Below are 19,525 nucleotides of genomic sequence, written 5' to 3' on the forward strand. Positions count from 1 at the left end.
AGTATAGGACCAGGATACGATCTCACATCTTTCTAATTCCAGAACCGTTCCTCTTAAACCATTACCGTAATTCTGCGTCATGTGATCATCTACCCAACCCCTCTCTTACGGACAATGACGCTGCTTCCAGTTAGCACTACTATAAACAACGATGCAGCGAACATCCCAAAGCACAAATTACTGCACACACCAGTGATCATTTACTTGAGAAAATCTTCTACAACAGAACTTGCTAAGTCCAAGCTTGCGACTAGGACAAGGACAGTGACCCTTCATCATAAACCACACTGACATTTCAACATCAAAAGCACTGCAGGTCACAGGTTAATTCACATCGTCATAACCACCAATCTTACCGGATTGACTGCAGAATCAGGATTGATCTGCAATGTATAGATATCATCTCTTGAATACTGGAAGAGGCCATAGTAAGGATTCAACATTTCATGTGACAACAGATATAACCACTCCCTAGAAAGCAAGATGGAACACAGGAAACTTTTTGTTAATGAATGTTTTGATTAAGATATGCTATTAATTCATCATTTTAGCAAGGAAATTTTTAAATAAAAGCACATAAAACACTAACTAGTTATATAAAATGACACTGGAAAAATCTATCATGCCCCAAAAAGCAAATGAAGACTCTTGTTTTGTTAAACTGAAATCACTTCTCACTCAATTTTGGGCAATTTTATGACATTTCAGTATCAGAGAGGGCAAGTATTATTCAGAAGTGCCAATTACTCATTAGACGCTGCAGCCTAGTGGTCTGTTAACTTTTAATTACTAAATACATTTCTAATCCAGGATAAATACAAAATGAAGAGAAGAATATGTTTTTTTATGGATTAACCCAAATTTTTGTTTTACCAAGTATTTAGAACACACATATAAGCAGATTCCAGCTACTCTGGGGTTCTACTATGCAATAAAGATCAGAATGAAGCAGTTCACTGTCACATCCCATGCAGTCTGCCCAAACCCTGACAGTAGTGAGGTTAAGAAATGAACAACAAAAAACCAACTATTTATTTGACTTTACACAGAATTACAGCATTTAGAGTCTTTCAACAGATAATTAACAAGCTGTCTCGACAAGCATTCAAATCTAGTGATGAGTAACTCCTAAGAATTCCACAGAAACTAGCAAGTCCTAAGTATGATGTCCACGTGATTAACTCTACAAATCTAAACTAAACAAACTATCCCATTTATAGGTAAAAAGGCCACAGAACAAAACTACAGGTAAAAACAAGTAATGCTAAGTAACAATTATGGGACTTGGTGGAAACGCAAATTTAATTTAGGCTACATTTAGATTGGGGGAAGCAAATTATCATGATGGTCCCTAGGATGTTTCAGTACAGAAGTTATGATGTTTCTGCCACATTTACATAAAGTGAATTTTCACACCTGTAAAAAAAATATATGTATGAATGTATCATAAATATTAGCTTCTGTATGGAAACATTAAAAAAAGTTTTTTTTAATGTTTGTTTATTTTTGAGAGAGACAGAGACAAGAGTGCGAGCAGTGGAGGGACAGAGACAGAGGGAGACACAGAATCTGAAGTAGGCTCCAGGCTCAGAGCTGTCAGCACAGGGCCCAATGAGGGGCTTGAACTCACAAACCGTGAGATCAAGACCTGAGCCAAAGTCAGATGCTCAACTGATTGAGTCACCCAGGCGCCCCTGTATGGAAACATTTTAAAGACCACTTACGATATACACGTATGTTCACACATTTTTACATGTACTTACATGCACACGCAAACATTACTTTAACAAGGTCAAAAAGCATGGCAATGGAAGCCAAGGAAAACAGCATTCAGTTCAGAATATATGTCATTAAAATCTCAACATGGCTCCTAACAATGGAAAGCAGAGGGAATAACATGTACTGAAGGAGAGAGAGAAAATACAGAGCCCGCAGGTCCTAACATGGCCCATGTACAGCTGCAGCCAGTTTTCAGAGAAAGTCTCACTGGGCTATACGAGCCATTAGGGAGTTCTCAGTTACCCTTGTGGCGGCTCTACTATCCCAACCTCAGCATGAATACATCTATTAGGATATCGTCGGTATTGCAAACATTTGGGAATGTAACACCAGAAAATAAATTATCAGTGAGAAGGTTCACCAGAGGAAGTATCTTAAACTTATAAATGTAACTATATGTCATTTGCTCAGGAGCAAGTCTTTACCTGGCAACCCCTCCATAGTCAAGGCCTTCTTCTCCACGAAATTTTATCATTAATCGCTTCCACAGATCTTTTGGTCTCATTTTCATGACCTGCCGATATGATTCCTGAAAAAATTTTAATAAACTATCGTTACTAGGTGCTTTTAACTTGTTAAACTCTCCCTCGCATTCTACCGACAAAAGGTACATTTATTAAAATAAGATGAGATGTGTTCAATAATCCAATAGATAAGCTCTAAGTGTTTGAAATCTCATGGAACTCCTAAAAACAAGATGGATATAGCTTAATACTATTGAAATTAATTCATTTGACAAATATATTAAAAGCCTAAGGGCAAAACTCTATACTTAAGTTCTACAAACCACAGCAATCACTACACTTAAATTATTTTCTTTTTGCGTTTCATTCTGACAATCAGTTTCTTTTATTTTTTTCAATATATGAAATTTGTTGCCAAATTGGTTTCCATACAACACCCAGTGCTCATCCCAAAAGATGCCCTCTTCAATAGCCATCACCCACCCTCTCCTCCCTCCCACCCCCCATCAACCCTCAGTTTGTTCTCAGTTTTTAAGAGTCTCTTATGCTTTGGCTCTCTCCCAATCTAACCTTTTTTTTTTTTTTCCTTCCCCTCCCCCCTGGGTTTCTGTTAAGTTTCTCAGGATCCACATAAGAGTGAAAACACATGGTATCTGTCTTTCTCTGTAGGACTTATTTCACTTAGCATCACACTCTCCAGTTCCATCCACGTTGCTACAAAAGGCCAGATTTCATTCTTTCTCATTGCCACGTAGTATTCCATTGTGTATATAAACCACAATTTCTTTATCCATTCATCAGTTGATGGACATTTAGGCTCTTTCCATAATTTGGCTATTGTTGAGAGGGCTGCTATAAACATTGGGGTACAAGTGCCCCTAGGCATCAGTACTCCTGTATCCCTTGGGTAAATTCCTAGCAGTGCTACTGCTGGGTCACAGGGTAGGTCTATTTTTAATTTTTTGAGGAACCTCCACACTGTTTTCCAGAGCGGCTGCACCAATTTGCATTCCCACCAACAGTGCAAGAGGGTTCCCGTTTCTCCACATCCTCGCCAGCATCTACAGTCTCCTGATTTGTTCATTTTTGCCACTCTGACTGGCATGAGGTGATATCTGAGTGTGGTTTACTACACTCACATTAAAAACAGAATTTGATTGGGGCGCCTGGGTGGCTCAGTTGGTTGCGTGTCCAACTTCAGCTCAGATCATGATCTCGTGTCTCGTGAATCTGAGCCCCACATCAGGCTCTGTGCTGACAACCTGGAGCCTGCTTCGGATTCTGTGTCTCCCTCTCTCTGTCCCTCCCCCACTCATGCTGTCTCTCTCTCTCTCTCTCTCTCTCTCTCTCAAAAATAAACATTAAAAAAAAATTTTCATAAAAGTACCAAATTTTAAAAAATTGGTTGACCTAACTTTAGGTCATAGGTACCAACAGAAAGTAAAGATGAGAAAAAGAAAGCTCAAAAGAACAAGACGAGTCATTAATGTGACCTTCATTAAGCCAGCATCTTCATATTATTTTAAAATACCAATGACTGACTTGCAAATAAGGTCAGAACTGTTCCAATAGAAAAAAGTTCAGGGGCACCTGGGTAGCTCAGTCAGTTAAGTGTCCAACTTCAGCTCAGGTCACTGACCTCACTGTTTGTGAGTTCAAACATCATCGGGCTCTGTGCTAACAGCTCAGAGCCTGGAACCTACTTCAGATTCTGTGTCTCCTTCTCTCTCTGCCCCTCCCCCACACATGCTCAGTCTCTCTCAAATACAATAAAAATGTCAAAAAGAAAAATTAAAAAAAAAAAAAGTCAAAAGAAAAAAGTTCATCCTTTAGGAAGAGGGTTATCAAATCCCCAAACATCTTTTGCTCCCAAATCCTGAGTGGGAAACCTCTGCCCTGGACCTCTAGGGCTATCAAGTCCAAAGATAAAAGAATATACTAGAAAGAAAGATTTTCAATAAATTAAGGAAGTAGTCCAAAAATAATTAAAATGATTTTTTTGACTAAGAGTCCCTCATCTTTTGGAAGAATTAGAAGGTAAGGGATGGATACCATTTGCGGTCTTTTAAAGTCCATCAACAGGGCAAGGGCACCTGGCTGGCTCAGTTGGTATGAGCATGCGACTCTTGATCTCGGGGTTGTGAGTATGCCCCATACTGGGTGTAGAGCTTACTTTAAAAATACATATACTAAAATTTATTAACAAGTATTTGCAACGCAGAGACTAAGCTGAACCAACTGGAATAGTTCACCCTCTTCATCCCATTTAAATGTTTATCTTATATACTAAATCTCTGATATTATTGTCTTTATTCCCTACAATGAAAACAGAAATTAGTAAAAACTCTCCCATTCTTGAGAGATAGGAGTTCCAGAAAGCATTCTTAGAAAACAGAGTGAAACACTGTAATTTTTCTCTGTTTTACAATAAGACTTGTCCATTTACCTCAAAAATCTCTTCCCTGGAAACCTCAATGCGGCAATGACCAGCCTGAGGCTGTTGTTGGGAAAGTTCTTGCCGCAAAATTTTTAACTTCTGAACCAGGTCTCGCTTGTACCGTGGGACTGTCAGACACTCTGCATCATCGGGACATAACGATACCACCTGCTGTTGCTGTTGGTCTTTCAACTGGTTCTGCCGACTAAAAGGAAACAGAAATGTGACTATTTGAAATGAAAGAGACTGCGGTTATACATTTAAAAGAACATCATCCTATAAAGCAAGTCTGCCTGTACGATTTTCAGTCCTTACGCTATTCTTTGCTTGACATTTGTGATGACAATACACGAGCTCCGAAGTTTATGTCTCAGAATCCACACACACTTGTGGCATTGGATAATGGAGTTTTACCCATCCAGCTTTGTACAGCTGCTAAGAACAAATTTCTCAAATGCCATCTCCATTTTTTTCTGCATACTTTACCATCAGCCATTTTAAAATTCAGGCGTATGCCAAACGCTGTGCCTGTTATCTCGAGTCTGTCTCTCTGAGAGAGACAAACAGTTGGAGCTGGCAGTTTGGCAGGAGTCCCCTTTCCTATACGTGCTAAGTCTAGACCACAAGAATGTGGAAAGTCACGTGTAAGTTACTGGCACAGAGAAATGAGCACATTACAAGCAAGTCTAAACGCTTTACAAAGTGACTACTCTTTCTTTTTATTGTGGTAAAATATACAACACATAAAATTTACTGTATTAACCTCTTTTTAATATAGTCAGTGGCATTAAGTACATTCACACTGTTGTACTAAAGTGACTTCTAAGTGTGCACATACATGGTTTACTACAAATACAAGAAAATAATCTCCCAAGTAGAGCAGAAATAGAATACTTTCAAAAAAGGCACACATTACCTAGAGATATTTTTATTCTCCCGGCAAAAGTATTCTAAGTTACACCTAAGAACTTTTTTTTTTAAAGAACCTTATGATATAATGAACTACTTTATTCCAATAAGCTGTCAGGAAATAAAAAGTCTGATAATTCACTATGGATATCCATGCAGGCACTGAATCATCCTGGAGTTTAACTTTACACACAACAGATAGGAGCATCATCTCCTAACTTAAAGGTAAAGGGCAATGGTAGTCATAATAAAACAAACAAAATTAACTTTAAGGTTTCTAATAAATCACCCGAAACGATTTTTGGTTTTTTTACAAACAGTGGTTCTTATGTACCAGGCCAAATTGTATTCCTAAAACATGTATCTACCCAAAGACAATGCAGCTTTGATGAAAATCACAAATCACTATTTACTACTCTCATAAACATGAAAGGTGTTTTTTACACACACATATAAACAAAAGCAAAACAGAGTATTAAAGATACTCCCTAAATAACTGTATTAATCCTATGCCAAAAACGAAACAAAACAAAAAAACCCACAAACTTGGGTATACCTCATACCACATACAAAAATTAAATTCAAAATCAATCAGACCTCCATGTAAAACTGAAAGCCATAAAACTTTTGAAACACAGAAGAAAATTTTCATGACCTATGTTAGGCTAAGGTTTCTTAGATATGACAACAGAAGTACAATCCATAAAAGAACAAATGGATAAACTGAACTTCGTCAAAATTTCAAAAGAAGGGTGCCAACTCAGTTAAGTCGGACGACTTTGGCTCAGGTCATGACCTCATGGGTTCGAGCCCCGCAATGGACTCTCTGCTGTCAGCACAGAGACCGCTTCGGATCCTCTATCCCCTCTCTCTGCCCCTCCCCAAATCACATTCTTGCTCTCCCTCTCTCAAAAATAACTATTAAAAAAAATTTTTTTTAATTTCAAAAGATACTGTTCAGATAATGAAAAGACAAGTCACGGACTAGAAGAAAATCTTTCCAAAGCACTTATCTGGTATTTTGGCACTCTAAAGTATCTAAAGAACACAAAACACTCAAAAAATTAATGAACTACTCAATTTTTTTTAAAGAGGAGGCAAACTATTTCACCAAATAAGATACAAAGACGGCAAATAAGCACGAGAAGATGCATATTAGTTACTAGAGAAATGCAAATTACAACCACGAGGCGGCGCCACCACACATCTACAAGTGGTAAGGTGAACCACACCAAATGTTAGCAAGGACACAGAGCAACTACAAGCCTCACCCGCTGCAGGAGGGAATGGCAAATGGTACAATAGCTCTGAAAAACAACCTGCCATTTCTTTTAAGTTAAACGTAAACCGTATGATGTAGCCGTTCTACTCCTAGGCGCTCATTTATCTTAGAGAAGAGCATATGTCCATACAAAGACTTACACATAAATGTCCATAATAGTTTTGTCATAACCAAAAAGAGGGAATAATCCAAATATCAATAGGAAAGAGGTAAATAAATTGTGGTATATCCATACAATGGAATACCATCTAGCAATGAAAATAAATTATATGCACATCAGAGATGAATCTCAAATAATTATGCTGGGTAAAAGAAACAAAACAGACTACATACTGCAGGAATCCATTTATCTAACACTCTAGAAAATGCATACTAATATATAGTGACAGAAAGTAGACCAGAGATTAGGTGAAGATGGGGTGTGTTGTGGACTTAACTGTGTCCAAAAAGATGTGTTGAAGTCCGACCCTTGATGCCTGTGAATGTGACCTTATCTAGATGTAGAGTCTCTGCAGATGTACTAAGAGGAGGTCATACTGCATCAGGGCGGCCCTAAATGCAATCAAGTGGTATCCTTATAAAAAGAGGGAAATTTGGATCCAGACACACAAAAAGGTGTGGAATAAGAAATGTACTTTGGCATTCCTGGTTCCTGACGTGCAACTCCTAAAATCCTTTCAGTTTCCGGTCTGGCAGAGATGACAGGAGTGTCCTTTGTTCTAATATGTGGTCTTTGCCTCCAGTTTGACACACAGCTCCTAAATCCCTTACAATTTCCTGGGTAATTTTGGTTTGTTGTTTTGTTTTGTTTTTAATGTTTATTCATTTTTGAGAGAGCGAGTGAGCAAGAGAGAGTGAGCGAGCACAAGCAGGGGAGGGGCAGAGAGAAAGAGAGAGAGAGACACAGAGTCTGAAGCAGGCTCCAGGCTCGAACCCACAAACTGTGAGATCGTGACCTGAGCTGAAGTCAGATGCTTAACTGAGCCACTCAGGCGCCCCAGGGGCATTTTTTGTTTTAATGAGGTGACTCTTACAGTGGGGCCCTAGATATCTTCAGAATGGGTGCTGGTCACTAGAAAAATCAAAGCTTGATTAGAAGCCTGGAATTTTCAGCCTCATCCTCCCAACCTGAGGAGAGGAGAGAGCTGGAGACTGAGTTAATAACTGATCACACATAGGTGATGACATGTCCATAAAACCCCCTAAATGACAATGTGCAGAGAGCTCCCAGGTTGGTGAATGCACTGAGGCACTGGGAGGACGAAGCACCCAGAGAAGGCCTGGAAGCTCTTGGCTCCCCCAGCGCCACACCTTGCCCTATGCACCCCTTCCATTCGGTGGTTCCGAGTTGTATCCTTTATAATAAACTGGTAATGGTACATAAAGTATCTCCAGGAGTTCTGCCAACCATTCTAGCAAATTACTGAACCCCAGAACGAAGTCATGAGAACTCCCCGATTTACAGCGGGTCAATAAGAACCAGAGAAGTCCTTGGACTTGGGATTGGCGTCTGAAGCGGGAACGGTCTTGTGAGACTGAGCCCTTAACTTGTGGGGTCTGGCGCCAACCACAGGTAGTGTCAGAACTGAATTCACTCATCGTATACCCAGCTGGTGTCCAGAGATCTGGAGAACTGATAGGTTTGAGGGAAAAACCCGTTTGGAGTCAGAGGTTTTGTGTGTGGAAACAGATCACAAGAGGCCACGTGAAGACGAAGACAAAGATGGAGATGATGTGTCTACAAGCCGAGGAACAGCAAGTTTTTCCAGCAACCACCAGAAGCTAGGAGAGAGTCACTGAACAGATTCTTCTTCAGAGCCTCCACAGGGGACCAGCCCTGAGGACAACTTGATCCTACACTTCTGGCCTCCAGACTGTGGGAGAACCCATTTCTGTTGTTTTAAACCACCCAGTGTGCGATATTTTGTTATGGCAGCCGTACAGGAGGAGGACTTAAGAAGCAAGAGGGAATTTTGGGGGGTGATAGATATGTTCACAATCTACATTGTGGTGATGGTTTCGTAGGCGTATAATATGTCAAAACTTAAATGGAACACTTTAAATACGCAGTTTATTGTATGTCGATTACATTTCAAGAAGGGTGATTAAAAAAAATACCTGGGATGGGGGCGCCTGGGTGGCTCATCAGGTTAAGCAGCTGACTCTTGACTTCAGCTCAGGTCGTGATCTGAGGGTTTGTGGGTTCAAGCCCCATGTCAGGCTCCACACTGACAGTGCAGAGCCTGCTTGGGATTCTCTCTCTCTCCCTCTCTCTACCCCTTCCCTGCTTGTGGCATGCTCTCTTTCTCTTAAAATAAATAAATAAGCTTTTAAAAAATTTTTAACAAAAAAACATAAAAAACCCCTGGGATGGCTCCAGCTATCCTGGAGCTACGTCTGATGTACTCAGGGGAAAGATAGAAAACATCACCCCTAGAAAGCATCCTGTCTCTTCAAGTGTGCCATAAACACCTTTGATACACACCCTTTCCTTAATGCTTCAGAACAGGTTCCTACTTAAGTGCAGTGGGCTACTCAGGTACAGTGGGCTTAAAATGTTTCTGTATCGGAGTAGAACTTGTCATAGTCTCAAAATTTTGTCCAACAAAAGTAACTTACAACCGGAGAGAGCAATATTCTATCACATTACAAAAAGCATTTTCAGTCTTCTCTTGTTCAGGCTTGCATTTTAACATGTATTGTTTCAAAAACTTACTTTAAAACTAAATGCAAGTTAGCAGAGAGCCGAGGATCTGTAAATTGTGTTGTTCTGTTGTTATGGTCAACGAAATAAACTCTGCCTGTTGCAGTATTACGGATCTCCCATCCAGGAGGCAATGGACCAAGCTCTTCACAATTGATGTTGCTAAGATCCCTGCAAAAACAAATATAAAATAAAAAATACCTCATTGCTGGGCCTACTGAGCCAAGCAAGTGTAAATGACACAGAACAATTCCATGAAGTCTGAGAAAACGTATTGTTCCAGAAACCTGAGATGTCCAGCTAGAATCTTTAATTCCCAATGGTTTAACAAACTTGCATATTCAAAACCCAATTCATAAATGGCTCAGGAACTTATCACATAGCCTCCATTTTTAGTAAGTTCATTCCTGGGCCTTAATGTAATACAGATTTCAAATTAATATAAAAGCAATCACAACATTTGCCAACATAAACTGTACTTCAATACTAGTCTGACAAAATATTGTTTTACAAATGTCAGTGACATAAGGAATGAAATGTTCTCTGAACTCTCCCTTCAATTATTTTTCTTTATTGCACCATCAAATTTGTATAAATGTTTATTCCATATTAATTTCTAACAAAGCAAAACTGGAAATGTTATTTAATTTACAGATCCTGAAAATAATCACAGTGTATATTTTAAGGGAAAACTGCTCCACTGGGAATTTTGAAAGCTATAAAGCTAGTGAATGAAGAACCTGTTTAAGACACCCAGGGAAGAATGCTCTAATGCTTACTGATACAGTAAGAAAAAGCAGAAAGGCTTTTAATGAATCACAGACCATTGTTACTGTATCGCACATTCTTAAAATACTACTGTATGTAAACAAAGATTCACAGGACCTTAAAGAATAAGATAAAAACGTGTCTAATGTAAACTTAAACTGTAACAGATAATTATACTGATAAATCTCATCAAAATCGTGTTTTAAAAGTTAAACTAGAAAAAGATTTTTCCTGAAATAACCTCTTCTTGGTCATGGTGAAACATAATGGCAGACACACATAAGCACCCATAGATTTGTGGCAACAGTGATCTGACTTGTGCTTACAGGTGCTCCAAGAGACTCTTCTGCTACAAACTGAAGCTTAGAAAAAAAAACAACGCCAGTCTCCAAAGAGGAGGAAAAGTTTCAAGGATCCTCCTCAAATTAAAAAAAAAAAAAAAAAAAAAAAAGTGACGAGCTGGAGCTGGTGCCATCAGCTGGGGGCGGGGCTGTCAGAGAGTAGTTAACTGGGAAATTCAGCCCCAGGCCAGCAGCAAGTTTGGAAAAGGAAATCTGGAACTTCCCTACTACACTGAGAACTCAAAAGGAAGATGAAATTAGTCCAGAAAAACTTCCTCATTTCCCACTTTAGGTCCACAGACCTCCAACCACTTAAGATCAAACAAACTCACCAAGAGCACCACATACTCCTGAAAGAAGACATGATGATTAAGAGTGAGTGGGAACGATAAACCACAAAATTACATCAAACAGAATGGCTAGGCTATGCAACGTTTAGTAATAATTATATAAAATTGGGTGGGGCGACTGGGCGGCTGTCAGTTAAGCATCCGACTAGATTCCCACTCAGGTCATAATCTCACATTCGTGAGATTGAGCCCCGTGTCAGGCTCCATGCTAACAGCACAGGGCCTGCTTAGGATTCTCTCTCTCTCTCTCTCTCTCTCTCTCTCTCTGCCCCTCTCCCACACTCTCTCTCTCTCTCAAAAAAAATAAACTTAAAAAAGGAACAATTAAACACATGGATTTTTTTAACAGAATTTTTAGAAATGAAAAGTGATTACTAAAATCAAAGAATGAATAATTCTTTTGATATAATGCAGAATTTGGTTTATAAAACCAAATGACATAAAGTGAAAATTATATAATTTTATTCAGTATTTTATAAATTCATAGTCATACGTGGAAGAGCTCTAAAGAATGGATTAAAAGAAAAGGAGGCTAACTGGGAGCAATCTTTGTGTCCAATCGGGAGATGATTCAAGAAAAATGGAATGTTATGCAGCCATAAAAATACCGATCTGGACTGCAAGACTACATCGTGTGCAGAGTAACGAACAACAAGGCATTCATCACTGCGTTAAAGGGAAACGCCAAAGATGATGAAATGGGACTTCTCAGATAAATCTAAGTTTACTGGGTACCTTTAAATAAAAGTGTCTGAGTTGTACTACTTTATAAATGTCTTTGAACAGGTTTTTTAATATAACCTAAATAATCGACCTAAATAATAATAATCTGCTTTGATACGAGATTCTCCACACAAAAGGCATATTTACTTAAAGGATCCTCCAAAAGACATGATACACATTTTTAGGGTTAACAATTTAGAACACAGAAACTAAAGAAAAATAACCCAGAGCACTATTTTATAAAGTCATTATTCAATACTCAAAATATTCTCAAACCTTTATAGAAACCCTTTACTCGTTAATGAAAAACTGACGTTTCCTTAGGAATAAGAAACATTACCAACACTGGTAACAAAATCTCTCTCAACTTCTGATGCCAGCTTCCACACTTTTCTTTCAACAGATAACTCAAAAGATCAACTTTCTCACTATAAATAATTTAGTTTAAAAAAACACATTTTTCTTCTATACATTTCCTGCCAATGATTTTAAATAACTTTATAGAAAAGCTCATTATTGACCTACAATTGTATACACACACTCCAAAACACTTCTTTTCATAAGTTATGTAACAAAACTCTTGTTTCTCAAAGTTAGGCCCTTGGATTTCTTTTCAGTGAGCTTATTAACAAAACAAAAATTTCTTCCCCACTATTTTTTTAAACAGTTTTTATCATCAAGACACAGAAATGACAACCTTGATAGAATAATTAATGATAAAACACATTCCTTGGTTGCCACCTTGAAAGATTCTAATTAAGCTGTATCACAAAGTAAAACATTTACATTAGAATAGCTTCATTTATAAATACCAGTTAACCGTTGAATACAGGTTTACAGTGTGCAGCTCCACTCATATGCAGATTTTTTACAGTACAGTACTTACTATAAAGTGTTTTCCCTTCCCTATGATTTCCTTAACATTTTTTCTGTAGCTTACTTTAAATAGCACACAAAATATATGTTAATCTATCGTTAAGGCTTATAGTCAACAGTGGGCTATTAGCAAAGTTTTGGGAGAGTCAGAAGTCACACACAGATTTTCAACTGTGCGGGTGGTCGGTGCCCCTAACCCCTGCATTGTTCAAGGGTCAACTGTAAATACAGTGTATCAAAGCAATCCAACATCAGCTTGTCACATCTGTTTTTGATTCAAATACATGACTGCTTGACAAGTAGAGCTCTGAGTACAAGCTTTAGGCAGAAAAAGATCTCCTGACCCCTTCATAGGTCTTTTTTTGGAAGGAGGGGAATGCTGCACTTAAAATATAAAATATCTTCATCTCACAAAAGTGTATGCACAGCTTATCAAGCTGATTTAGAATTTAGAACTCAACTTTTTTGCAGTTTCAGCTGAACTACCTGACACTTTGCATCTGTTCATTAGAAAATAATAGCTCCTTTGAGAGCTAAATAGTGTTTGAAAACTTATTATTTGATACTAAGATGTATCAAAAGTTATGTTAAATTACTAAATTCATTTGTGTGTCATTCCATCTTCTTAGTTAAAAGACAGCTCACATTTTGGTTAGTAAATGCATTCAACAATGCCTACAGTTTAAATGTCCAAGTTCTGGTATTTAAAAGAAATTTAATTCATGAGACACCATGACCAAGTGAGGTTTATTTCAAGGGTGCAAGAATGGTTCAATATTTGAAAACTTATCCATGTAATCGGTCATATTAACAGATTAAAAAAGAAAAATCACGATAGTACCAATTGATACCAAAAAAAAAAAAAAAAGAGGAAAAAAGGGACAAAGGTTTTAAGTAAATAAATAAATAAGGGGCACCTGGGTGGTTCAGTCAGTTAAGCGTCCAATTTTGGCTCAGGTCATGATCTCATGGGTCATGAGTCCCAGTCCTGCATCAGGCTCTGTGCTGACAGTTCAGAGCCTGGAGATTGCTTTGGATTCTGTTTCTCTCTCTCTCTGCCCCTCCCCAATTCATACTCTGCCTCTCTCTCAAAAATAAACATTAAAAAAATTTTTTTAAATATAATTTAGGTTATTTCCTTTATACATTAAAACAAAAGTTGATTAAGGAATACATAAGAGAACACTGAATATTCTCATATTAGGTTAAATTAAATAAACCTTTTTTTAAAAAGCCTAACCAGGGTCACCTGGGTGGCTCAGCAGGTTAAGCATCTGACTTCAGCTCAGGTCGTGATCTCTCAGTTCATGAGTTTGAGCCCCACATAAGGCTCTGTGCTGACAGCTCAGAGCCTGCCTGCTTTGGATTCTGTGTCTCTCTCTCCCTCTCTGCCCCTCCCCCACTCGTGCTGTGTCTCTCTCTCAAACATAAACAAACATGTTAAAAAAATAAAAAATAAATTTAAAAAGCGTAACCAGAAATAAAAATATCAATTTGCTACCCTTTAAAAAAAAAAGGAGGGGGGTGTATAATTTTAAGGTTTATGTTACTCTCCAGGTCAATTTTCAAACTCACAAAGACCCATGTTTTCACCCTGACTTTTTTTCAGCGTGAGAGGGTAGAAGGACTGGGGGCTGGTTAGGGGCAGGGCACTGGGGTGGGACTCCAGAGAAACAGGAAAGGCTTTCCACTAAATGTTACCTGAAACGACTGTCACAAACAGCCTTTTACATAAACCATTTTAAATTGAAAATTAAATAATCAAAGAAATCCCAGGTAAAACAGGGATCCAGTGGTGTGAAGAATGTTTGGATATATTCTTACCTAGGCACTCTTGGATCATGCCACGTGCTCACACCGGTCTGAGTATGTAAGAAATACACCTGACCTTGCTGTGTTGTCCTCTGCTCTGTAAAATTAAGAAACACTAATAATAAAAACATATTCAGAAAGTCCAAATCAAAGACAGCTATAGATACTAGAAGGATATTAATAAATTCTCCAAATTACCAATTTACTATATTACCCAAAAAAAAAAAAGTGCTTTATAAATCATTTTTTTTCTCAACTCAATACATCTTCTCCTGGAAAACAACCTTATAAATGGTGATGAGAGCCAGAGACCAGCTAACTAAAGCCAACAAATTTACAACGTGGCTCAAATACTAAACATGTTGCTATGGAAAACAGAAAACAAGATTGTCACAGTACCAATATTTAAACAAAACAAACATGAGAAATGATCTTTTATTTTTCTTAAAGTGGAGCCTGAGGGGAACAAAAGAAAGCTCAGAGGAAGAGGTTAACCAACTGTGGGAGATGCTGACAGGACTTGCAAAAGCTTTCAAAGGGTCTGCAGGCTGGTAATAGTTGTTTATTATTCCTAATTTTATACCAAAACTTATGTATTTTCTTTTCTTGAGAGAGGTATATTCTCAAGACTCTATTTAGACTCAAACAAAGGCAAAAAGATGGAATACTCCACTAGGAGAGACACTCTATAGTCAAAAACAGACAAAGATACAAAAATAAGCAAGCTGGAAAAAGAAGGACTAAAAGAACAGGCATGCATTCTGGGGAGAAAAAGGTCAAAGGCGAAATGAACTCCGAGCTCTCGGGAAGAGAATAAGGAAGTCAGGGCAAAGAGGAGGTATCTGCTGAAGAGTTTCTTCAACAGTGGTTTTTAGTCTATTTGTGTTTTTAAGCAACAGAACCACTTGTCTTTAAACAAAATCTAATGAAAAATTCTAACATATGAAATGGTGAAACTACTAATATTTATCAGTATGCCTTTGTTTATAAGCCTACAATAAAGTCAATCAATTTAAAGTTTATGCTTCTTAAAATTATAAACATAAAAATGTCTAAAATTGGTGATAGATGACAGCTGCAAAAACTTCAGCCCTGGCGCCCACTTTACTCCTAGGTTTCAGGTGTACAAAATTTGTTTTTAATTCAAATCACACAAGTAAAATAAAAATATAACCACCCCACTCCAAACAGCTTGCCTTATAACCTCAATTACAGAGAAATGACAGAAGATACTTTATTCTAGGGTCTGAACATTAATAACAGCCAGAGTTACTAAGTGCTTCCTATGCTGGACCTTGTGTCAGGCACTTCACATGAAATCACCCCTCCTCTCTTGCAACGAACCTACATGGTTGGGACTATCAATTTCCCCGTTCTGTGGAAGATAAATTGAGGCTCAGAGAAATTAATGTGCCCAGTGTCACACAACTAACATGTGGCAAAGCCAGGATATAAACCCAGGTCTGTCTCCCAAGTCCATGCTCTCATCACTGTGCTACCTGGGTCATTAAACTGTGCAGCACAGCACAATTAATGGACAAATTGGGTTTTTTTAACTAAAGAGTTAAAATATATTTAAAAAATAAAGCTAGAATTCTGCATTTGCAGAACAGTTTACAACATACTGTAGAGGAAAAAGAAAATACAAGTTAGATCAGGCGATTCCCAATGTTGGTCATTAGGTGTCACCATCAGCCCAGAATGGTTTATCTGCAGGCAGTTGAGAGGGCGAGGATGTAATTCCTTTGGTTAACTTTGAGCAAGAAAGGAAAAGACAAGTTCATAGTACCTACAAGAACATTCACAAGTTGTAACTAATTTAGAAAGTTCTGTATTCAACTAGAAGATTCAAGTCATCTTCCATGTGAAATTCTACAATTTAGGAATTTATATAAGATTATAATAATTTTATACAAACATAGAAGTGACTAAGTCATTTACAACACGAAACCAAATCATTCAGATGATCCAAAATTATAGACAACACAAATATACAGATACTGTCAGAAATATGCTTTTGAAGTCACTTCTAAATATGCAGGTCTAGAAAATTACACTGTGGGTCTGCCTTCAGATTATCATCATCGATAACTCTACCATTTTACCTTTACATCGTGCCTATTGGCAAAGTAATCTCACATTGTTCCATGTACTCTTAGCAACAGCTTTGTGACCAGGAGAGGTGTCACTCACCTCATGTCTTTATAAAATAAGTGCCAAAGTGTTGAGGTTAAATGACTAGCCCAAGTCAAACCGCTGGGCGGGCCGACCGCTACCACTTCAAAGACTTTTCAGATTGGGAGGTTTTACACATTTATTTTCATGCCGAATCCCTAAAACCAGATTAATAACTTCTTTACGGCTGATTTTCTGGCTTTCTTAGCAAGCTGAAATCAGTAAATCACACTTTATTTTTTCCTCTGCTAGTCATACCATAGCCTTCTGGTAGGTCTGGAGGAGTATGTAAATGTGTCCTGCTCATGTAATTTCTATGTCGTTGTGACCGGACTCTCCTCTCGGCCAGTCTGGGATCCGAAGACTGTCCACACGTTGCACCATTTGTTCCACTAATTGGAGTGTTCTCATCAACAAAGCAGCTAAGAGGTCTGCCGGGACTAGAATATTCAGATGCTGGTCTATTGAAAAGTAACAGGGGAAAAAAAAGTTACTCAAGTGGGATATCGAAAGTAGAGTTCTCTAGACGACGTATGTACTGCAGGGACAATCACAAGGAAATGGAGTGATCAATGCAAATAGAATGATTTCAAGAACTCTGAATCAAAGTAAACTTGACACCTCTAAGTACAAACTCATATGATAAAGCAGACGGTCAGTTATTTATTGAAATCATTTTATACTGATTTTATTTATTTATTTTTTTTTTAATTTTTTTTTTCAACGTTTATTTATTTTTGGGACAGAGAGAGACAGAGCATGAACGGGGGAGGGGCAGAGAGAGAGGGAGACACAGAATCAGAAACAGGCTCCAGGCTCTGAGCCATCAGCCCAGAGCCTGACGCGGGGCTCGAACTCACGGACCGCGAGATCGTGACCTGGCTGAAGTCGGACGCTTAACCGACTGCGCCACCCAGGCGCCCCATTTTATACTGATTTTAATTACATTGTATACAAAATCCACATATATTTACAGATGTGAGTACTAGTTTACAAAGCATTACCTGACTTAGCCTCGGCCTGCCTCTCAGATCTGACTTCCCACCTTTCTCTCACTCCACTTCTGGACATTCTTCCTGTTCCCTGAACTTGCCAAGACCAGTTTACCTTTAGTACTGGAAAGGAGCTCTTCCTCCCACCTCAAAAACTTTTTTCTCTTATTCTCCCTAGGCCAGACAGGCTCCTCCTTGTCATTCAAATCATAGCTTAAGCTTAAATGTCTGAGAAGTCTTTCCTGACCTTCAATCCTAAAGTAGTCACCCAGGCATTTGGTAAGTACATCACCCTAGTTTCTCAGCATAGCAATTATTTGACACTTTTTTTTTTTAATCTGTACCCTTGTTTTCCCTTACTAGAATATTTACTGAGAGAAGAAAGTCTGCCTGGTTCATTTCCCACTATATATATCCTCTGTACCTGGAACAGTGCTTGGCATACACACACACACACACACACACACACACACACACACACAATGAATAATGATGATGATGTGACTCTTCAAAGAACTTCCAGTATACTGGTAGGTAATCCAAAATGTAAGAGGATAATCAAGAGTTAATTTTTTTTAATGTTTGTTTATTTTTGATAGCACGAGCAGGGGAGGGGCAGAGAGGGAGGGAGACACAGAACCTGAAACAGGCTCCAGGCTCTGAGCTGTCAGCACAGACCCTGACACAGGGCTTGAACCCACAAACCGTGAGATCATGACCTGAGCCAAAGGCAGACACTTAACCAACTAAGCCAGCCAGGTGCCCCAAGAGTTAACTTTTAAACTAACATTTACAACCACAATCAACTTTATACTGGTGGAAATTAAAGTGAATTTCATCAGTTAAAGAAGTTAAAAGGAAATGGACTTCACTAAAGCACTGACACAGGTACACATTCATTTACACTCAGATACAATAAAAAGGTTCTTGGACTTCAGTAAAATCCTTGGCAGTTTAATACTAGAAATACAACTCTCAAGTATCTTTTAAAATGCCAACGTGAGCTAAGCTTTTACCTGAGAATCATAATATAATAGGGAAAACTGTGATTTAATGAGTTCGGCAATTAATCCCCAATAAATAAAAGTGGGTATAACTTAGAGAACCATTTGATGATCTATGTCTGGTGCCAGACCTGCTTAGGAAAAGGGGGTGGAGGGCTAAACAAACAGTCACTAGAAGTGGCAAATAAACTCTGTTCTGACTTTTAAAGCAAAAAAGGAAATTCAGCCACTTATCCTATTCATTATCAGTTACTTTAAAAAGTACTTTCTTGGAATTTCCAAAAATTCTCTTACTTCCTCATGTCTCTACACATTAAGCTCCATGAAGGCTGTTCGGCCTCGTTCCCTGTTAACAGAGCAAATGATGAGCACAGTGCCTGGCACAGAACCATTTGGTGAACTGAATGATCACGGTTACCACCATTCTGAACACTCTTCACCGCCTTCCTCTCACCTGGTAAAATTCGAACATTCTTCAGGATTTAGTTCAGAAATTCCCCTCCTTCAGAGTTTTCCTTTGCAATTTCTACCATCCGCTTGCTCCCCGCTCTAAGTTAAGGGGCCCTCCATATGGTCTCAGAGCATCTGCATTCTTATCTTGATCACAGACCTTACTAGATGTAATATAATGATATAATCGTACCCCTACATGACTGAACAAATGAAGATCCGGTATATATATTCTCTTACAGCCATTCAATAACAGACTCAAAAAAAATTTTAACAGTCCCAGAAATGAGATGGCTTCTCAACTTATTCAGTTAACTTATTTAATCAATACTTACTAATTACCTTCACAGGCCCTAGAGCTGCAATAACAGGATGACTTGCTAAACAACCTTCATTGAAAATTACTTTTTGAAAAATAATAATGGCACTTGCTAGGGGTGCCCAGGTGGCTCAGTCGGC

The 19,525-nt window shown here is 38.4% G+C and overlaps 1 protein-coding gene across 1 annotated transcript in view; it reads right to left on the bottom strand.

The window, feature by feature from the left end:
* The window catches only part of SMURF2 (SMAD specific E3 ubiquitin protein ligase 2), a 119,591-nt gene that overhangs the window by 13,356 nt on the left and 86,710 nt on the right, over positions 1-19,525 (bottom strand). Inside the window, exons 8-13 of the mRNA XM_040452123.1 lie at positions 16,879-17,081; positions 14,458-14,542; positions 9,588-9,746; positions 4,690-4,885; positions 2,205-2,308; positions 357-471 (exon numbers count right to left, since the gene is read on the bottom strand). Coding sequence (XP_040308057.1) covers positions 357-471; positions 2,205-2,308; positions 4,690-4,885; positions 9,588-9,746; positions 14,458-14,542; positions 16,879-17,081 — 862 coding nt within the window. The remainder of the gene's footprint in view (positions 1-356; positions 472-2,204; positions 2,309-4,689; positions 4,886-9,587; positions 9,747-14,457; positions 14,543-16,878; positions 17,082-19,525) is intronic.

This window comes from Herpailurus yagouaroundi, unplaced genomic scaffold (genome assembly GCF_014898765.1).
Source record: "Herpailurus yagouaroundi ecotype Mexico unplaced genomic scaffold, PumYag 206, whole genome shotgun sequence".
NCBI classification, from domain to species: Eukaryota; Metazoa; Chordata; class Mammalia; order Carnivora; family Felidae; genus Herpailurus; species Herpailurus yagouaroundi.